Here is a 20,887-nt window from a genome sequence, read left to right on the forward strand (position 1 = left end):
CCCACTGCTGGTCTTTGCTTACTCCAGCTGGCTCTGTGCTCTGTATTAAGTGTCTCGTTTGCGGGGGCATTTGCTGTTAGGATCAGTGACTGAGCTACTTCTGAAGCCAGTGTACCTGGTATTCTATCCAAATAAGTCTATAAAGAACTGTGCCTGCTGGTGGAGACAGTGCCAGAAACAGCTCAGGACTGTTAGCAGTCTGAATTTTTCCTTTGCTGGGATATTCCCCCTCCTCATTACTCCAGAGGGTGAAGGTTTGACTGGAGCATGAGAGCTCCATCCACTGCCCCGACCTTCTGACAGCAACGATTCTTTGAAGTCTGAATGCCTAAATCATCCCTTTTTCAGCAGAGTACTTAAATCTGTGCCTGCTGTTCACGCTTAGCTGAGCTGGGAATAACCTTAACCATTAAACTATTCCTAAAGCAGGCTGGCAATTAAATTCCACTAATCTACGGTCTCCCATTCTGTGTATGTACAAATGATGTGATTCTTTACTACTAAGTTTCCAATGCTTTATTAAGGTGGTAGTTTCTTTTAAATGTAACAGTTTATACCATAGGCATTATAAATCATTTGTTAGATAAAACAGGGCGTTCTAGTCCTGTTGAGAAGACACTCGTGTAGTAATGGATTAGTAATGTACTAATTTAATTCGGGGGGCGGTTGTACATTAAAATATGGTGCTGAAAAAGGTAACTTCTAGAAGTTTGTTTAGATACCTTCTTTACATGCTAGAAAGAGCAATGATTGAAAAAACTTAATTCCAGGTAGTTATGTGTTTTGGGAATACCAAGATAGATCATACTCATTTGAAATGTTTAGGAAGTATCCTAAATAGCTCTGGATGTTCAGTTGCAGGACCAGCACTGCCTCCAGGCTATAAAAGCAGCTGTAGCTCAGAAAATCCTGACAGTGATGACGACTTGGAATCTCTTCCTCTACCCAGAGACACAAACAGAGATTCTGAAGAGGAGACAGAAGGAGATCCAGCACCCAAGTGAGTATGTTCTTAGGTTATTTGTATATTTACATTGTATTGCAAATGAAATGTGTCTGCATAAATTATGAGAAAGTGACAGTATTATATAAATAAAAAGGTAAACCCTATACCTGTGTAAAACTTGATGACATGTTCTGCATGTTCTTTGCGGTCAAGAATGTTCAGCTGACCTGCTTGACACCCTATGGTGGAATCAAGTTATTTAGGGCAATCAGATCTCTGTATTTATATGATTTATTTTAGTTCTGCAATTAAAGCAATAAAATCCTTAATGTTTTGTTTGTTTATACTAAGGACAGACACCACTTATCATGTATGTAAGTATTTGGTATACTGTTTCTGGTATACTACCTCTCATTGAGAGGTCATAAGAACTATTTATGGGCATGAATTTATGCATTCAATTCAGTAAACTCTAATGAAAAAAAACATGAATTGTTTAGCAAATAACAGGAGTCTGCACATACTCTCATTTGGTGGGGTTGATTACTCACAATTGCTGTGTTAAGAACTTGTGTGTGTTTGTGCTAGACCTTGTATAAGGGACTTGAAGGGCATTATGCCATCTTAATGAGTGTTACAGTAATTGTTACTCACTTTTTTCCTTGTTGTCTTAGACAACAGTTTTTCAGTTCATTAGAATTGAATGGGAAAAATACTAGTCAAAATGCAGACAGTGTATAAAAATGGAGAAAGTAGTGTGCTGAATTTAAAATTACTTTGTGACTAGAAAATGGTATTTCAACATTATACTACTCTTCTTTCTACAGCAAAAGCATTCTTAATGTTTTTTTAAATGTCAGAGCGTTTTTGGAGTGAAGCTTATGCTCCCAATTTTTAATTGCTTCAAATTATTTTGGATCCTTTTGCACTGTTTCCTTGGTAACAGCAGGATATTTAGTACATAAATCTGTCTGAAATAATTTTATGTATTTTTTTCCTTTTTAAAATGTAGGTAATTGGTATGCATGTCAAGGTAGTTATTAAGTGAAATCTTTGTATTTGCAGAAAGCCAAAAAGAATTCAGGAAGACGATGATGATGATGATGGCTTTTTTGGGCCTGCTCTTCCTCCTGGATTTAAAAAACAGGATGATTCTCCAGAGCGGTAACTAAAATGGAATTACGTTCAGACTCTTTTCCTTAAAACACAATCATTTTAGATAAAATATTTTGTGGCACTATTACAGAACACTTCAATTGTGCACTTCAGATTCAGATGATTAGAATTGCTTCCTTCACATTCTGAGAACAGGAACAGCATTCCCTTGAAACAGAACACACGGCCCTCCTAGTCTTGGTTGGAAGGTTGGAGAGAAAAAGAAACAATGTGAATTGTCCAAATTATATTTTGAATGTCAAATTTCTTCCATTTCTTATGATAGGTTTCAGATCAGTGCAGAAAAAACAAATTACAGGTACAAGGACCCATAGCTCTGTAGTTCCTTCTGGGCTGTGAGGGAGTAGGGCAGTTAGCTTTTGTGTGGTGCAATGCAATGCAGATTATTGGAATTGTTGTTTGCTAATGCACCAAGGATTATTGTTTATGTGTCTCCAGGTAGAAAACTAATATGAACAGTGTAGGTTTCTAGAAAGCAAGCTGTCAGGCCTAAGCATATAAGCATTATTTATAGCCTCTGTCAGGAAGCTTTCCATTTGATTGCACACAATTATAAAATACTTTCCGAAGAAAACTATTTATGGATTTTCTATGCAGAAGTTAATCATGTCTCGCAGCCTTCTAGTCTTTACGTCAATCTGTGCACTTCCTTCTATAATTTGAAATGATAATCCGTAATGAAATTAGTACTTCCAAGGGGCCATTTATTGATGAAGAGAGTCGCTTGATCACTCTTATCTTCCTCAGAGCAATAGGGAGCTGATAGATAAAATAAATTAATACCTACCTGTCAGGTATGAGTTTTCAGTTCTAGGAAAGTGACTCAATTTGTTGTTGAGCTGTGTATGTAGTATACCATCTTGAAGGGAATTTCAAAGTTGAAATTTTTTTTAGTTTGGATAAATTTTTATGATGCTTGGTGGCAGTTAGGAAAACAAGAATTTATGTAACTAAGGTTATTTGGAAGTATCCTCTTCATATCTGTTTGGTTACACTTTGCTATAATCAACAAACTCTTTTGTAATTGTGGGTGTGATGCTCAGTGGGCTCGTTTAGTGCTTTCATGGTCCCAAGAGTAATTAATATTTTTTCTTTTTCTTGCATTTCATATGCACAGTGTGTTATTTTAATTACAAAATTTAGGTAGTCACTAAAAATAATGTGATCTCTAATAAAGCAAATAAAATAATGCTTGTAGCTTTCAGTATCAGCAGAGGTAGCTGCCTTGCTTTCTTGATTTTTGACATGAATACTCCTGTGATAAAATGTTATGTCAAAGTGTGCAAAGGAAAAGAGGAAGAAGAGAAGCAACTTGTAGTTTGAAGGTTATGAGCCGTAACAGAGGTGGTCACCCATGATATAATCTTAGTCTTTTCACCCAACTTTTATTTCTACTTAGCAGTTTATTTCCACAATGCTGGATAACAGAGGGCAAGAGTCTGCTCTGTGTCTGTGAGTATGAGAGATTAAAGCAGTAAAAGGCACTTGCTAGTTTGGTTTTTTTGTTTTTTGTCCTAGCTCACCATACAACTGCTCCTAGCACACACTGAGAAAGCAGATTGAGCAGGGCTGTTTTGCACCAGCCTGATTCCCTGAATAGGTGGGAAAGGTGTGATGTGTGGGAAGAGCCTTGTCTATCTTCCACCCCCGTACACCTGGCAGTCTAGTTGTGCTGACACGCTGAGGCGCATAAGCTGTGCAGGGTGTAGACACAATGCTGTTAACTGTCTCCCCGCTGCATTGCCTCTAGCGTTGAGCAGATTGCCAGCTGACAATCTAGCCATGAATAATTGAAACAAATTCAGGCTGTTTGTTTCAATGCATGGACATACTGTTAATTAGCTCTGTGTGACATACTCATTCTTTTAGAAAAGCTTTTGTTCTGTTACATCTTTTCCAGACTTGTCAAAGCGGCATATTCATGATTAGGAGCAGGTCATGTGGCAATCTGCAGCTTGTTAAAAATTGTTTGAATCATTCCAGCATAAAATACATATGAACAGATTTCCTTCAACTTTGGAAAGGATATTGCTGTTTATCAATGTTAGACAGAAGTGCAGCACTCGTAAATATTCCCAAAGTACTCATATATCAAGGTAAAGAGCAAAAGTTATCTTTAAAAACTTTGTTATACGTCAAAAGAATGCTGAAATGCCCATCTTGAAACATGCATTAGCAAGGACTCCAAGTCCAACAACAGGAAGGCATCTTTGCCATATATGAAATCCAATATTCCTTAAATGAAAGCTTAACTCATTATAAATTTGGGGTGTTTTTTTGAACATGTATAGATAGGTACCAAAGTTGCCAACAGCAGCAAAATGTGTTTAACAGAGTTTTATTTAGATTCACTTCACCTGTTCAGAGAGCCTTTGGACATCCAGGAAACTGTCAAGAATTATGTTGGCTGTGTGCTGCTGAGGAAAGACCCGAGCAACAGGGTTATTCATGTGGAAAAAAAAAAAAGCATAGAAATGGAAAGCATGGGAGGGATGAATATGGGAACCATTTTTCTATTCCTTGGAAGAGCTTTTGAGCTGTGACAGAAGCAAGGCAGAGTATTTGAAATCTGCTCTTTTTCACAGGTTGCACAGATACAGCCCACAACATAGATGTTGTTACATATTTTAGTAGAAAGCTTTTTTTATAGTTTGGCTTAACTGTCTCTCCATACAAAATAAAGGTACTTGTATACTAAAATAAAAGGTTATTTTGGCCGTATTTGTATAGGTTTAAATTCAATCTCTTTAAATTATATTGGGCATTTAAAATATGGTCTTGACAAAAAAGCGGTCAGAAAGGAACAGAGGAAAATAAAAGCTGTTTCTTTTTTGCCGCAGCTAGATGGGGGTGGAACTTCAAATTTAACCCAGATCTCTTGCTTGGGTTTGAAACCTCACCAGGGCCCTTGTTCTGGCCTGAGCTTACATTTACTGCTTGTGTCTGTCTATCTGTGATTGGCTTTCCGGCAGGACTCTCTGCTTTTTATTTCCCCTCTTCAAATCCTGACAATAATCAGGATTTGTTGATTAGCAAGGACTTCAAGTCCAACAACAGGAAAGCACTCTTTGCCATATATGAAATCCAATATTCCTTAAATGAAAGCTTAATTCATTATGAGTTTGGGGTGACAAGCAGGGCTGTACTGATTAGATTATGCGGGATTTAGTAGAAGACCCTAATTAGCATAATTCAATTCATGTTGTGTTACGTTTGATCACCCTAAAGCTCAGAAACTGAAGATCATAATAAACAAGTCTCTGCTGATACATTGCGAGGATACTGTCTCTTGGATATTTCTTCAGCTGATAATTGTTTGGGTTTTTAATTAGCTTTTATTAGCTTTAAAGAATATGATGGTGGATTATTAAGAGGAACTTGTATACGGAAGTCTTTTCAAAGCACAGTTTGTAGTATGCTTTGAACTGTTTTCACCATTGAAAAGAGATTCTCACCTTTCTATGTTCCTGGAGACAATTGAATTATACTGCTTGCAGAGCTGCTGTGTAAAAATAAATCAGTGAAGTTACCTGGGGTCACAAAACTTTTCTTTTCTCGTCCCCACTCCAAGGGAAAATAAACTTAAAATCAGAGCAGTTCGCTGATTCTGTTTATTGAAGGACAGTGAAACTGTGGTGCAAGGCAAGAATGAACAAAATCGGCTTAGTTGCTAGAGAAAGAGTAGCATATATTTGACCTCCCACCTTTCATTGCTTTCAAATCTGGCGAAGGCAGCTAGGAAAGAAAAAATTGGATTTCCTTGACTACATGCTGCAACTTTCCCAGTTTTCTTGCATCCCAGCTATCTGCAGAGGTTCTCCTGAAAAATGGAGAAACTCCTCTTATTCAGTTATGTCTGTGGTGTGCACATAATGGAGCACACTTGGCAGGGGGAGGAAGGAGAATCTCACTTCTCATCAACATTTGATTTTTATTTTTATGTTAATCTATTACATTTTTTTCCTGCAGCAAATGGTGGAAGGCTGTCATTTAATGTACTGTCCGTGTCGGTTATGTGGGTTTCCCGCCCCCCCCCCCCATCAACTGAAACCCAAGATTTTCTTTCTTTTTTTTTCCCTCAAGGCCCATTATAGGTCCTGCATTACCGCCTGGCTTTAGGAAACCTTCGCAGGACACCGGGAATAGCAGATGTTGCATAGGACCGTCTGTTTCATCAGAATTCCGTACCCAGGTTTGTGAAAACAGAAGACTTTTGTTTCAGTACAAGCTATCTGAAACGCTTAAACAAGTAGGAGCCTGAAAAAGTCTACTAGACATACTTTTCAGCATGACAGTTTAATTTTAGACCAGAAAGTGTCTGGCATATTTTTGCCTGAGTCAAATACTGAAGCATAAATAAGCCTTAAAAAAGAAAAAGGCTGGTCTGGTTTGTTGTGATTTTGCTGTTAGACGGATGATGCACTCACTGAACACAAGAGAGCTAGGCATCCTAAACTGCAGTCACAGTAATTCTTCCTAATGTTTCTCCATTCTTTCTTTTGGTGTGACATCCTTCACAGGTGAACATCTTGGCAAAGTTAAAATTTTTAAAGACATTAAAGAAGTAATGCAACCTGTTAGAATGAAAATATTTACCTATAATTCAAGCTTTTGCTGATGGGGGAGCAAAATGATTGAATATTTCACATATCTTCACCTCCTTAAAAGTATTTATTAGTGGATCTGTTAAATAAGTTTATCCAAAAGAATGCAATCAAGAAGGACACTACAGTGTCACTAATTGTCCTTATCAATAGCAAGATGATACGTGTATAACTGGGAGTAAGGCGGAGCAGGACGGTGACACTGGCACAATTTTTTGGTTCATATTTTTTGACTGTTCTTGTCAGATTAGGTAAAAACTAGGTAGAAGTCTATAGTCTAATGCCTAGCTGCAAAATAATGCATGTAATACTAAAGAGCATTCAGGAATAAGATGTGTGATAAAATACAGCTAGAAGTATGGGGAAGATTCAGCTCCCTAAACATGGCCGTCTAGTACCATTCTGAGGGATCTGAATCGTCTGCAGCAGGCTGGCAGATAGGGAGTAGCACCTTAGAGAAGCTTCTGTCCTTCTTGAGCAGCACCTTGTAAGCCAGGCAGAATACTCTAAGACATCAAAAATGGTGCTGGATACCAGTATTGAGTCAATTGAGTCTCTCTCATGCTATGATAAACTAAATATTAATTCCTTGTGAGAATTAACAGTTACTCTGTTTATTTCTAAAATACTTACATTTTTGAGTTCAACTCCCAGAAACTATGGGACATGCTAGACATGCTAGGAAGGAATGAGGCAAAGGCTGCTCTGGAACTTCACTTTTTTGATTAGTAGTTGTGAGGTATATCATTCTCTAGCCTCCTACAACGAGCGTTGTCATAATCCTTCATGAAGAATGATTGTCTGACATTTTTAAGATACTCATCATCTTATAACTCCAAATAACAATTAAGGAATTTATCATAATGACAAATCTCTCGAGGCAGGGATGTCAAAACTGGTCTGCTTATATATTTTACAAACAAAAAAGGCTCTTTTTTCCTAAATAGATCTTCTAGCATCAGCTTTGTTACAGCTATTACAGAACTTAGCTTATTTTATTTTTTTTCTCTTCCTAATAATACTCTTTTTTTTAACCTCTGAATATGATTTTTTGTTTATTTTGTTTTAATTTATTTAATTATTTTGTATTCTAGTACATCTTTAGAGGCAGCTTATTCCATGCTGACTCTTCACTTTATATTGATTTCCCCTTCAAACTTGAAGGCAGTATTTTTTAATGTTTGTTTAATTTCATCTTGTTTGAGGCAGGTGGTAATGGAGTGAATTGAACTTAAGACTAATGAGAAAGGAAATGTGACACGCTTCTTCAATTAAAACTCAGCATGGAATTTGTATTTCATCCTCAACTACTTTACAATACAATTTATTATGAAAGTCTTATATCTTTGCATTTTTTATTTCTTTGTACATAGAGAGTGGGAAGCGTTTTACTACCTTGGTTTCTCAAGATGGTTATTCCTCTTCCCCACCAGCTCCAAAGAGAGAGAGAGAGAGAGAGAGAGAGAATGCAGTCACCCCATTCTCTAAAAATTGAAGCAATATCTCAGTGGTAGATATTTAGTGAAAGCTTGACTATGTAAATGTTTTTGAGAAAAATGATGAGAGAAATTGGGTGTTACCACTTTGCATTGATGGTGTTTATAAATGACCAGCTATTTCTCACCCTTCTCAGTCTTTCAGATCCATTTCGTGCAACTGGTCATACAGCCATTAAATTTGCTAAGCCTTTTTTTGGCGCCTTGTGGTCCACAGCCATATGTAGCTGTGTCACTTGCTACCTGAAGCTTGCCTTCCCTGCTGTTCATACCTTTGCTGACTCCTAAAGTCAGGCAGGGCCAACTGGCTTGGCTAGCTTGGAGCAGTGTCATTAAAGCACACCAGTTTCTGTAGCAAATGGAACACATAGGAGTAAAATGGCTTATTTAACACCTGCTGTCTTCCTTAGCCCAAAACCCTCTACAGCAGTGGGAAGCCAACTATGAGCAGCCTGAAGTATTAGGCTTGAACTCAGTGTAGCAGGATACCTTTCCTGCTCTCCTCCTCCTTTCACTCATCCTCCATTCCCTGTGCTCCCATTAAGTGACTCTTCTAGTGAGGTTCTGTACTCTGTTCTTGTATTCTCCACTGGGTCACCTCTGCCTCGGGTGCATTATTTTACATAGAAGGCTCTTGATACTGATTTTCCACTGCTAATCGCTCTTGAGCCCTTATCTTCTCTGACGGTGTCATATCTTGGTTCTAGGATGTCCACTGGTAACTAAGGTTTGGCATGACAAAAACAAGCCATTCCCCCACCTTCTTCATCCTTCATTTGAAACTTCTTTGCCACCACCTTATATTCTCAAGTAATGCTGTGTGCTTCCTGAGTATACAGCCTTGTCGTCATCCTACTCCCATTGCTTTATCGCCCACATTCAGGCTTAGCTAAATCTTTTCACTTTCATAGATATTGGGCACCTTAGCTTTGCTTCTAGGGCACTGTGGCGTCACCATTTTCTGTCTCATTCTGCCTCCATCCACATCTGTTCTGTTTTAACTTGGAGGGACCTGTGAGTTTTCTGTACAACCCCTGGCATCCACAAAGATTCTTATTAACATCTAGTACCTTTCAAACTTAGTTTTCTGAGCCGTTCTCCAAATAATTGCTTAGAATGCAATGTCAAAAGGGATCGAAGAAGCGAATGACAGAACCAAGAGATAGACTAGCAGATACTATACACCCAGGGGTGTAGTACCATGCATGCCACTGTGCCCTAGCTTGCATGTTATTCTTTCTAGCATCCTTTTACGATCTGAGCTTGAGACAGTTCTCCTTGCAGTGCGAAATCGCTATCCTTATTACGGAGATGCATTCAAATGTTGCTAGTGATGGTAAAGCCCAAAGTATCAAAGATGTATGCTTGTGTGTTTCAAATTTACCTATGGCCACAGAGGCTACATGGCTGTGTGCAGAGCAATGTAAAGTAGCAGGACTTTGTATATTGCCACTGTGTTTACCAGCAGTTTTGCCTCAGACAAGAGATGGTGCTTTTGGAAACATGGAGACTAAGTATCTGTGTTAAAGTGCTAGAACAAGTCTAATCTGGAGTTTTAATTCAGGTTTTTGTTGTCTGACTGGCAGATACATTGCGTTAGGTTTATATGCTCTTCTAGACATAATCATCTAATCCTATGAAGCTAAAGTGTTTCTTGATGGTCTTAGCACTATGGTTGAGAGAAATGTTTTATTTTTGGAAGGTAACAGATAGCAGTGAGGAAGAAGACAATCTTATAGGCCCAATGCCTGCAAAAGGACCTGTGGAGTCTGATGTGACTAAAGAATTTGAACGCAGAGCTCAGAGAATGAAGGAAAAACTTACTTCAGCAGACAGCGTAAGTTGGATTTCTTAATTTCTAATGTTTTGCTGCTGGAGTGTATTTGTGTTTTTCTTTGTTTCTGTGTGAACCCAGTTGCAGTTCTGCTTGGGATGCTAAGTGTTTGCAGTTGTTAAGACAAAGAAAAATCCATTATTTCTGCTGGAAGCTAAGAGATTCAGACAGCAATTTTTGATTATGCTTTTTTTTTTACTCTTCCCCCTCTCACCATTTCTTCTGCAAAGGATGAACCCAAGAAACTTACCAGAGAATCGTGGATGACAGAGCTTCCACCTGAATTGAAAAGCTTTGGATTTGGCCCAAGAACATTCAAGAGAAGAGCTGATGACAAATCAGGCGATAGATCTATTTGGACAGATACTCCAGCTGACAGAGAGAGAAAAGCCAAGGTGAGCGTTTATTCATTCATACATATACACCTGCAGTCAGAATGTATGTTGTTGATATTCTGTGAAAACAAAGTAGAGATACCCTGAGCTGTTCAATGAAATTTTTTTCCAGATTTTTCTTTGTTATCAAAACTTACTAGTTCAGGCTTAAAGCTAAAGGCAAGGAAATAATGATTTTAAGTAACATTGATACTTACTCATCCCTCTCCCTTCTCCAGTAGTCAGGTACTCTGTATCAGCGCATTGAATTTCCAATTACAGTGTGTCCAGTTTCTTCTTTTATCAAGCTGAGCAAAAAATATCTGGTGGCCTCTACCCTTCAGATTTAATTAAAGTAAATATAGATTTCCTTGCTTTTTACTTCAGCCATTCTGATTACTATAGCGTGTGATTTGCTTCTACTCATCAGGAAAGAGAAGAGGCAAAAAAGTCAACCAGTAAGGACAGTGAAGAAATGGTATTATCTGGGAGAGACAAGAGACTTGTTGAGCAGGTGACTTCATACAATGTAAGTGTAATAGCAAAATCATTCCTCTTCCTGTGTTTCCTTTAATTCTTCACTCTTTTCTTCTAGTTCTCATTTCTAGCGCTGCTGGTTTCCATGGTGATGCAACTACAGTCTTCCCTTTTAGTGCCTAAACCTACTGCTGTTTAAGTCATGAGAACATTTGCCATTGATTTCAACAAGAGCAGGATTGGGTCCTCAAGCTGCTGCTGAAAACAATGTGACAGAATTGGGGTTTGTGTATATTGTCTCAGTTTTAGGTGTTGTCCTTAAACCATCCTCACATCAGGACATGGTTGCTGGGAGGAGACAACCTTAATTCAAATATTAGCTTGCTTTGCTGAATTACCAACATCCCAAGAATAAAACAGTAGTAAAGGTTTAACTTCTAGGACAAAATATGCATTAACCCGAAAGAAGCTTGATGGGCTAAGCAGATCAATGCATTAATTACACTGTGTAATTAATTACCTTAGCTGCTCATTACAACAGCATTATTACATGAAATTTTCCTCAATTTCTGCAGAAGCAGATAATGTTCACAGACAAATGTTGGTTACTGGAAATTTGAATTCCATGTCAAATTCCTTCTCACTTTTCTGTCTGCCAGCCCTGTCCACCAGAGTATATGGGCTATTGCCTGCCTTACAGCTGTTCATTCCAGTTCTTCCCTGATTTATGGCCTGAAGTCTTACGAAAGGCAATCTGGTCTCCTGAGAGTATAATTAACTTGAGAATCACAGCCTTGGCTTATATTACATGATTGAAGTTTATCTGGCACTTTTAATAATTTATTTGTAGTTCATTAAATCACGTCCCTCTTGACTTAGAGGCTTGCAAATCCAGAGCTATTAGCATACTGTCTTAAATTTCTTCTGTATTGTCTGTTTCTACTGTCATTATGAATATAGTAGAATAATTTTCATGTAAAACTATGGGTTTTGCTCTGTGCCATTACCAGAATAAAACATATATAGGCCTTTACTGTTTCTAAGGTTAATGGTGTTCTCTCAAAAAAATTGAAGAAGGCATCTTGTTTAAGAACAATGTTTCTTGGGTTGTTTTGTTGTTTGTTGTTTTTTTTTTAAATCAGTTCTTTTTTGATTTTCAGGTGGTGGTTGTTTTTTTTTCTTTTAAAGTTTTTTCCTCTATTCTTTCCTATTTCTCAGTTGTTTTGTTGTTTGGTTTTTTTTTTTAAATCAGTTCTTTTTTGATTTTCAGGTGGTGGTTGTTTTTTTTTCTTTTAAAGTTTTTTCCTCTATTCTTTCCTATTTCTCCACTGACCTTTATCAAGAATATTTTCATAGAACAGGAGCTTTAATTCTTAAAATAGTTTCTTACGGTTAATTCTTTCAGTGCTGATGCCATATACATTCTCTGGTGCAATACTGTCAACACTGACGCAGTTACACCATGAATAAGTATTTCCATTTTCTGTTTTCCATGAGAATCACTTCTTATGTCATGTATGAATTATTATTTGTATGTGTGATGAAGTAAGTGTTTGCACAGGGAGTGAAGGAAAATGAACCTTTGGAATAAAGATCTCGTGTTCCTAGACATGAGAAAACAGAGCTGCTTATCTTTTGCTCTTTCTGATGAGAGAATGACTGAACTTTTGGCTGGTTTGTAATGATTTGAGAGTCTGAGAAATTGACTACTTGGGGATACACAAATACACTTTACCTGAGTAAAGGAGGGGCCACATAGTCTTATGAGAACTAATCCTGCTCCTGTGTGAAATCAGTAAAACTACTTTTATGTTGTATTTGGGCTGGATCATGCTCTTTTAACAAACGCAACTAAAGTCCTTGACTTGGCAAAACACATGCTCTAGCTCAAACCTGTGACTTTGTCCTGTGGGCTTGCCACAGATGATTCAAATACCGAAAAGTTAAGAGCACACATTAAAAACACAATAGTGCATGAGAGTAAGATTGAAAGGGTATTTAGCTTGTTCCTGCCCCTAGCAGTGACCAAAACCAGTTGCTTAGAGGAAGTGTGTAAGAAACTGGGCCTGAGAGATTTCTCTTGAGATGTTGTCTTCATTTGTCTCTGCTAATAATGGCAGAGCAACTTTTATATTTCTTTTGCATTATTTTTATAATTTATCTCCACTGTCTGCAGAGATTCAAGAGCATTATGGGTATCTTTAGTGTCAGTGAATTATTAGTATTTTATTCAGCATAGACAAGATGACATGCGCTTTCTGCTCTGTGTATGCTAAATTTATCATTCTGTTTTCCAGTTACTAAGCTGCTACTTTTTCTGGAATTTTTAGCCTTTCTAATTGCAATCTTTCCATTTGGATTTTCTGTACGTTGTTGGTATTTTGTAATACTTCATTTCCTCTTCCTTCTTCCCATTTTTTCCAGGAGTCAAAGAGGTCAGAATCTCTCATGGACATACATCAGAAAAAGCTAAAGAGCAAAGCATCCGAAGAAAAGAACAAACCTCAAGAAAGAAGGCCATTTGACCGAGACCAGGATCTCAAAGTCAATCGATTTGACGAAGCACAAAAGAAAGCTCTTATAAGAAAATCCAGAGATCTGAATACTAAATTTGAGCACAGTAAAGGCAATATGTTTTTATAACATAAAAGCATGAAGCTTTTTTGAAGTGAAGTCAATTAAACTTTGAATACTTAATTTTTTAAGTATTTTTCTGTAAATATTTGTATGCAAAATAAATATCCTGATGTTTTGGTTTTTTTTTTCCCTTGTCTGTAAATACTCTGTTAGGGAGGATCATCTGTACTAAAACTAAACTGGAAAAAGGAAAGTCCTGGCATAAAAAAAAGATAATGTAAATTTGCTACTTAAAAACATTGATGATTTTTTTTTTTAGCATAAAAATAATTAATTAAATAGGTATTATTTTAAGGAGCTCTAGATTTGATCTTGCAATTAAGTTGGCGATTTCCCCCTTTCTCCTGCCATGCTTAAGATATTCTTGCCGAGCCTGACCTGGAGGCCATGGACAAATCCCCTTTAAGCTCGTGGGCAGGACATTGCTTGACTGGAGTTCCTGGTGGGGACTATAAACTCAAATGGCAGCTTTTATGTCCACCCAGTGCTTTTATTTCTATGATTCTGTATCTGTACATAAATACAGGTTTCTATGTATGCAGTATAACTTCTGTGCTATAGCAGGAAGAGCTAGTAGTAGCAGAAGTAATAAAACATCAAGATTTGCAGATTTAATTATAAAATGATAAATACAAGAAGAGAAAATCTAATTTGAGTTTCAATCTGTAGGGCTTATCATCAGAAAATCCATCTTTTTTTAAGAAAATACAATGTGAAAATCAAACCGAAAAAAAGCTTATTCTGTCAGTTAATTTGCAGAGCAGAACAGCTCTTTGGTATCAAAAAGGAAATAAATCTGACATTTTTAAAAAAATCTACATCCATGCTTAGAGTTATTTAGTTCTTCTCTGTGTGTATGTGTGTGGAGCAGCTGAAGGGAGAATCGCGTTACTTATTTAAAATTAGACTTGTACTTTCATCCTTTTTCTCTCAAGTAATGTTTAGGATCCTTTTTGAGGAGGAAAGTATCTATATGAAAATAATTCTATATATGAGATGCTGGCAACTTGTTTGGAAGTGTGACACATTTTGGTTATTAAATACCATGGGGTTCACTGTAATTTGAAAAAAGGCTACCGTGACAGATGGGTGGGTTCATGTTACCCGTGAACAGTGATCCAACAAGCCCCAGAAACAAATGGCTAAAAACCTGGTCTTATTTTATCGCATGTGTGCGTGAGCCCAAGGCACGGCCTCCACGTGCTGAGAAGTCTTGGAGAATTTTCAATGTGACAAATGAATGCTTATGTACAATATATTTAGATACTGCTTTTTTTTTAATAGACAATTTATTTTGCCATCGGAAAAATCTGCTGCCTCCAGGAGGAAGAGGGACTGGTTTCGTATTGTGTTTGGTTTTTCTTTAATCAGTTTTGAGTTTCTGAGCATTTTTGTTTTGAGGCGAGAGGAGGGTTTAAACAAGGGCCGTTTATTTTTCCTCCCCTAAAGCAGACTTCTCTTAGTGCCTCGTGCTTTTTTGCCTCGGCAAGCAAGGCCTCACTAGGTTTCTACCTTCTGAGTTGTCTCCCTCCCCTTTTTGGAGAATTCCTCTGCAGCTGGGGGTTAAGTAACATCTCTCTAGCAATTCAGCCTATGTAGATTTCTTAATTGGAAAGGCAGTATTAGGAACGTTTGGGGTTTTTAGGCAACTAAAGCAATGACAGGGTGAGCATCGCATGACTAGCTAAATCTTCATGGTTGACAAAAAGTGATCCTCATGCCCACTTTTGGAAACCCTACTGCCGTGAGAAATCAATTTATTATCAGGTGTTGCCTTACGCTGAAAGAGCTGATCTCATGAGCCCATCGCGCAGTCCTCGCTCATTCAGACAAGTCTGTAGCAGGGACGAGGGCTGCTTGTATTAAGATTTTGTTGGTGTTAATGTACTTCGTTTTCGTTTTTCTTCTTTGGTCCCTCCTCCTCCAAACTGAGGACCGGTCATCAGACGTCGCAGGTGGCCAGATCTTGCCATCCAGCTGTATCCCTGCTGTTTGCTTGCTGCCCTTCCTGGCCTCATCGCGGTCCCCTGCCCTCTCCAAGGACATGTTTGAGCGGAGGCTCGGCGGTGTCGCTCAAGAGGAGAGCTCTTGTAACGGGAGCGGAGGCAGCCCCTCCATGGTGGTACCTTACACCTCCGTATGTGGGACGTGCGGTTCTAATTAGCGAAGCCTTGATGTGAGTTGGGAACGTGTTTTCTCTCATCTGCTTCATCTTTTTTTTTCCCGCTCTGAAGCAGCTTCTCGAAGACTTGATGAAATCCATGTTACAAACTTGAGATAGGGGGAAAGTGGAATTGTTGAGAGTTCAAATTAAGCTTTTCATTACTTTGTGTAAATTGAGTGAACTTTTGAATCGCATTAATGCACAACTAATCTCTTACCGATGCCAAACCATTCCCTCGAACAGTCATTAGAACAAGCAGTAACTCAGTAAATTACAAACTCTGTAAGCTTTTGTGAGAAAAGATGAGCTGTCCTCTACAATTTGGACAAGCTCTAAAGCATTTCTGCAGAAATGTTAGTGGGTGATTTTTCATTTGAAAAAACAGCATTTATTTCACAGAAAATCCTCACCAAAATTACTATTTAACGTTTCTGATGACCGGCTCCCAATGCAGATTTAATGGTTCTATTGCTATTCTGCGCTGCCAGCCTGTGTCACAGTGTATCGACTCCAGGCACATCAGGAAAGTCTGTTTTGTTTAAAAAAAAAAAAAAAAAGTCAGGGAGGTTTTCCTGGATGTGAAAAGCCTGTCAGCCTAGATTTTAAAGCGCTTGCCTTTGTTTTGTGCTGGCATAGACATCCTTTATTAATACTGATGTTAAAAATTTTTGCTCAAGAAAAGGGTTCCCTCCTGAAATGTCAAATAGTTGTGGAATTCACAGTGAAGTCAATAAAAAGATGACTTTTGTGGTAGGCATATGATAAATTGGATGCTTAAGAGGAATTTTAAGGAATATTATATGTTAATAACAAAAAAATTTTAAAAAACCTGTTGAGTCTGCTGTTACCAAGGAACAATTAAAAGCAATAAAGACATTTCAAGAAAACTTACTGATTTCTTTGTATGTATCTTTAGGACAAAATACTGAGCTACCATGATGTTTGATCTGGAAAATTTTGTTAGAATGTGGCATAGCAATACTGTCACCTGAGGAAAATCTCCGCTTTTCTGATTTAAACACCTATTTATGGAGACTTATTTTTTGCTTCTGCTGTGGCAGTCAGTGGATACACTGTGCGTCTGGGCTTTTCTGGATGAAGTGCGTTTCCCAAATAATAAACAGCAATAGAAATGCATTTCACTTAGGGCTTTGATGGTGTCATGTTGATAGCACAGAAGTAGCATTGTCGAAATAGCTTTCTTCTCGAAAGAAACATTGAGATGAAACATTGATATGTTTCTGTCCAGTAGGAAAGGGTTTTTTTCTGCATAAAAGAAATTTCAAAATGCTCCAGGAGTCCAGGGCTACTTGTGCCTGGGGACTTGTTTTGTTTCTGAAAGGTAAACTTCGTTATTTCTGTCCAGCCAACTATAAGTTGTATGTTGATTTAAGAGTAATACAGTATTAAAAATCAGAATCTGGGAAAACTTTCTGTACATGCATCCTTAACTTCAGCTGCCCCACTCGCATACAGTGCATATAGTTTCTAATTGCATGATTGCCTAATTCTCAAATAAAACACATGCATGTGATTTTCTGTCCTTACGAATTGTGTGCAGCGTTTTATATTCTGGGAAAAAAAAAAAAGAAATTTATGCAGTGTTTTTCAGCCAACAGCTTTAGATTTTTCTCACGCGCTCACTAATGAAGACGGTGTCTTTGTTACCTGAAGCCAGTGAGGAACGCACCTGCGGGCCCCAGTTGTCGCGCGCCTGTGAAACGCATCTTCTTGACGCTTCCAGCTCTGGCAGCCGAATGGGAAGTGGTGACCCTCAACAATAACTCACCCAAATGTGGCATTTCTGTTCTTTTCAGTCGTGACGTGAAGACTGAGGTATTTCCCGTGCAGAGCTGATCTTTTCACAGCAGCCACTTCTGGGTCCTCCCACAGCGGCCGCCACCGCAACAGGCAAAAGCCCTTTCTCCATCATCCCTTCTTCATTCCTTGTGGTTCCGATCATCTGCTTTCTTACACTGGTCTTTAAACCAGTAATAAATCCCATTGCTCTCTGAAATTATACCCATTCTGAATCAGCGTGGCAAATCAAGCCTTATTTTAAAAAAAAAAAAAAAAGTCTTTTAGAGTGGGAACTTAAGGTCTGTAGGAGACAGCAGCACAGACTGTTTGTCACTTCAGCTGCAGCTGTGACTTCTTCCAAATAAGCAATCCAAACAAATATTCAAAAGCAATTCTCATAAGCAGACTTTAGAGGGAGAAGAAAAAAAAAAAAAAGTGGCTGGCCCAGGCTCTCCGCTGCTTAACACTGCCACTTGTGCTTGCACGTGTACACCTGACCAGGAGTTTGACAACTTCCCGGCCTCGGGGCAAATTGCATCTTCTCTCTGTCCTTTCCTGACTGTCTCTCTCGAGGAGACTTGCTCCCTACATTTGCCAGTACCTGAGCTGCTACAAAACACTCGATGTACATTAACAAATACTTTTTGCTATGTCTTAACTTGTGTGAGCCCTGGAAGAGCCACTGCAGCTCTCCCCATCGGTCCTCCTGGTGGCCCGGCTCTAAGAACCAGCCAACTGCAGAGTTTTGCTGCTACTCCTTTATGTTTCCTAGGATCCATCCTTAGATCTTGCTGGCCTGTGCGGGGTTGCCACCCATCACCACCCATCACCAGGTCGGGAAGGAATTTGCCTGAGCCCAGCCACAATGGGGAGAGGACAAGTGTTGAGTCATTACATTGGCCTTGGCTCATGGAAGAGAAGATCCTTTGCCCGCTGGAGCTTGATAGCGGAGTTTATGGTAGAGCAGCAGAGCTGTGAGACCACCCTGAACCCAGCAGCCACCCTGGTTAACTCCCTCAAGCCAGACTTCGGTTCAAACACGAGAAATGCCAGAGCAGGAGAGCCCCACGGGTACATGTCCCTTAGCCTGAGCAGCAGTCCTGTTGCTCAGCGGGACTCATCTCTGTGTTAACCATGCTCCTCACTCAGTGAACCTCTTAAAGACACCTCTCCTCTTTGGTGTCTGGCCAGATGGCCCAGGGCGGTTCCCACAGTTGTGCACTGTTGGCTGCTTGGCTCAGATCTCTGTGGGCATTTACACCCCCTGACACAAGCCATCCCCTCGAGAGGAGAAGGGGTGCAGTCATGTGGCCAGCATCCGACAGTCTAACAAACGTAGGTTGGCCTAAGTCCACCATGACTTCTTACTGTTAATTTTTTAAGCATCTCTGAAGAAGTCATCTCCAAAGTGAGTGGTCTCAAACCAGTTTGGTGCGTGTTACAGAGCCACGCTGCTTTGGCTTGGGGTTTGCGGCTGAGGAGGGAATTAAAAGCCCTGTGAAGACACCTGGGTTGTCTCCCTGGTCAGGATGCAGGGAGCCACCCGAGCTCACGTGTCCACCCAGCCAATGCTAAAACCTAACCATCCCCTCCCTCCCTGCAGCACATCAGCACTGGGGGTACCTGGGGCCCCCCCTAACAAAATCACTCCCAGCAGTGTCCCCCCCATCGGTCCCAGGGAGGTCCTATGTTGCTGCATTGCCAGCCACCACCCTTGAATTGCGACAGCGCGAGCTGTCTCACAGAGCCAACCTCCTTCACCTCCTAGTAGTATTAGGAGATGCTGAAGACACAAACATGTAGTACCATACACTCTGCCTTCAAAGGAAATGCTGGTGTGGCTCCTCTTTCTTGTCCGTGTTGGTTATAGATAAATCGGAAAACTGCACTGTTAAAACCGCAATGGCTGTGCATGTGGTTAGGACACCAGATTTCAATCCCATTAGACGCATCTCTGCATGACTTTCATTGTCACCACTGGTGACATACTTTAATTAATGTTTTCCAGAGGTCACCTCCCCAGGAAGAGGCAAATAGCCAAAAAGAGCTGGAGAGGCACAAGCGTGAAGGAGCAAACAGGCCAAGATGCCATTGCCTGTGGGACATCCCAGTGATCTGCTAACAGAGGCAAAGGGAGACGGACTCCCAGGTTGCCTGAGAGCAACCAGGATTAACTAACGGAGCAATCTGTGCTTTGCCGTGCTTTAACCCTCGGGTACAAAACGCACTCCTGAGTTTTCTCCTCTAACACGGAACAAGGTCCTGGGAAGAGCATCCCCAGGAATCACAGTGTGAAGGGGATGGAGGGGCATATACAAAGGAGCAAAGACACCAAGTCACAGCTGGTGGCTGGTGTTTGCAGTTCCTGGGACCCTTCGCCATCGCTACTTTAGTCATGAGTAAATGACCTCAGTTTTCATACTTTTAGAAAGCGCTATGTTCATAGTCCTCAGGGTAGTTGGGCACAGATAGCCCAGCACTGCCTAACCGCCATGGAGCTGCAGCCCTGGAAGCTAGGCATTTATTCCTCTAGGCATTTATTTGCTATTAAGAGACATACCCTTGGAAACTGAAGAGGTTTTCCTTTTTCTACACACTTGACAAAAATATATACGTATATATAAAAAAGATCCTGCAACGTACTCGCTCCCTTTTGGCAAGAAAATGTTCGTGAGGGCTTAGCACCTCTCCCCATGAGCTGCAGTATGACAGCGCGGGCTGCAGTGCCAGGCCTTAGCTGAAGCTAAAAAGGCTGTTGCAGAACATTAAAATTGTGATTGTAATTCTCCCCAGTCCAGCCTCTAAATGAAGTGACAGCCTTTGGGACCACACTCGGGCTGCTGCTGCTCTGGGCTGCTGCTGCTCCAGACCTGCAGCTATTTGCAATTCTAAATAGCGATGCCCAACATTTTCTGTTTGAATATAATATATATGGTATATTCCATGGAATACATGCAGCTTTAATACCACACAAGTTTAAAACTCTTCCATAAAAGGTTGCTCCAGATATGTAAAAAAATTTCCTGTTTTCTCTTCTCTGCAATTTAGTCTAAAACTTATTTTACATGAGTCTCTAAGACTGTCTTGAAATCTCTTATAAAGACTGTCTTTGGTGTAATGTGTTGTAGAGCTTTGCAACGCTCTTTCAGCTTCAGTGGTAGAGCATCGAAGATAGGTAGACTTTCTTTGAGTGGTACTTTGCAGCAACTAAAACCATCATATTGTTTCGAAAACAGGAGGATGATATATGCAGGATATCCTATGTCCTGCACTACTTTGAATTTGTTCATTACAAATAGAGCAGAAGAAATTTGAGAATCAAGGATAGCCACCCCTCTGTCCCACAGTTAGTGGCAGAGCCCTCGGCAGCCCAGGGGAC

The 20,887-nt window shown here is 39.6% G+C and overlaps 1 protein-coding gene across 1 annotated transcript; it reads left to right on the forward strand.

The window, feature by feature from the left end:
• Positions 1 to 776: 776 nt before the first annotated feature.
• On the forward strand, positions 777 to 13,659 carry GPALPP1 (GPALPP motifs containing 1). The gene is made up of 7 exons (XM_009584150.1): positions 777 to 1,000; positions 2,012 to 2,110; positions 6,206 to 6,314; positions 9,925 to 10,059; positions 10,287 to 10,451; positions 10,861 to 10,959; positions 13,332 to 13,659. Exons 1-7 carry the CDS (start codon positions 777 to 779, stop codon positions 13,548 to 13,550), a joined length of 1,050 nt encoding a protein of 349 aa, XP_009582445.1. The 3' UTR covers positions 13,551 to 13,659.
• The last annotated feature ends 7,228 nt before the right edge of the window (positions 13,660 to 20,887 follow it).

Source organism: Fulmarus glacialis, unplaced genomic scaffold (assembly GCF_000690835.1).
Source record: "Fulmarus glacialis isolate BGI_N327 unplaced genomic scaffold, ASM69083v1 scaffold13858, whole genome shotgun sequence".
NCBI lineage: Eukaryota > Metazoa > Chordata > Aves > Procellariiformes > Procellariidae > Fulmarus > Fulmarus glacialis.

Coding starts and splice junctions, on each gene's coding strand:
- GPALPP1 (XM_009584150.1), top strand. CDS start 777: ATGTGTTTTGGGAATACCAAGATAGATCATACTCATTTGAAATGTTTA. Junction 10,452..10,860: donor ACAGAGAGAGAAAAGCCAAG/GTGAGCGTTTAT, acceptor TCTACTCATCAG/GAAAGAGAAGAGGCAAAAAA. Junction 10,960..13,331: donor AGCAGGTGACTTCATACAAT/GTAAGTGTAATA, acceptor CATTTTTTCCAG/GAGTCAAAGAGGTCAGAATC.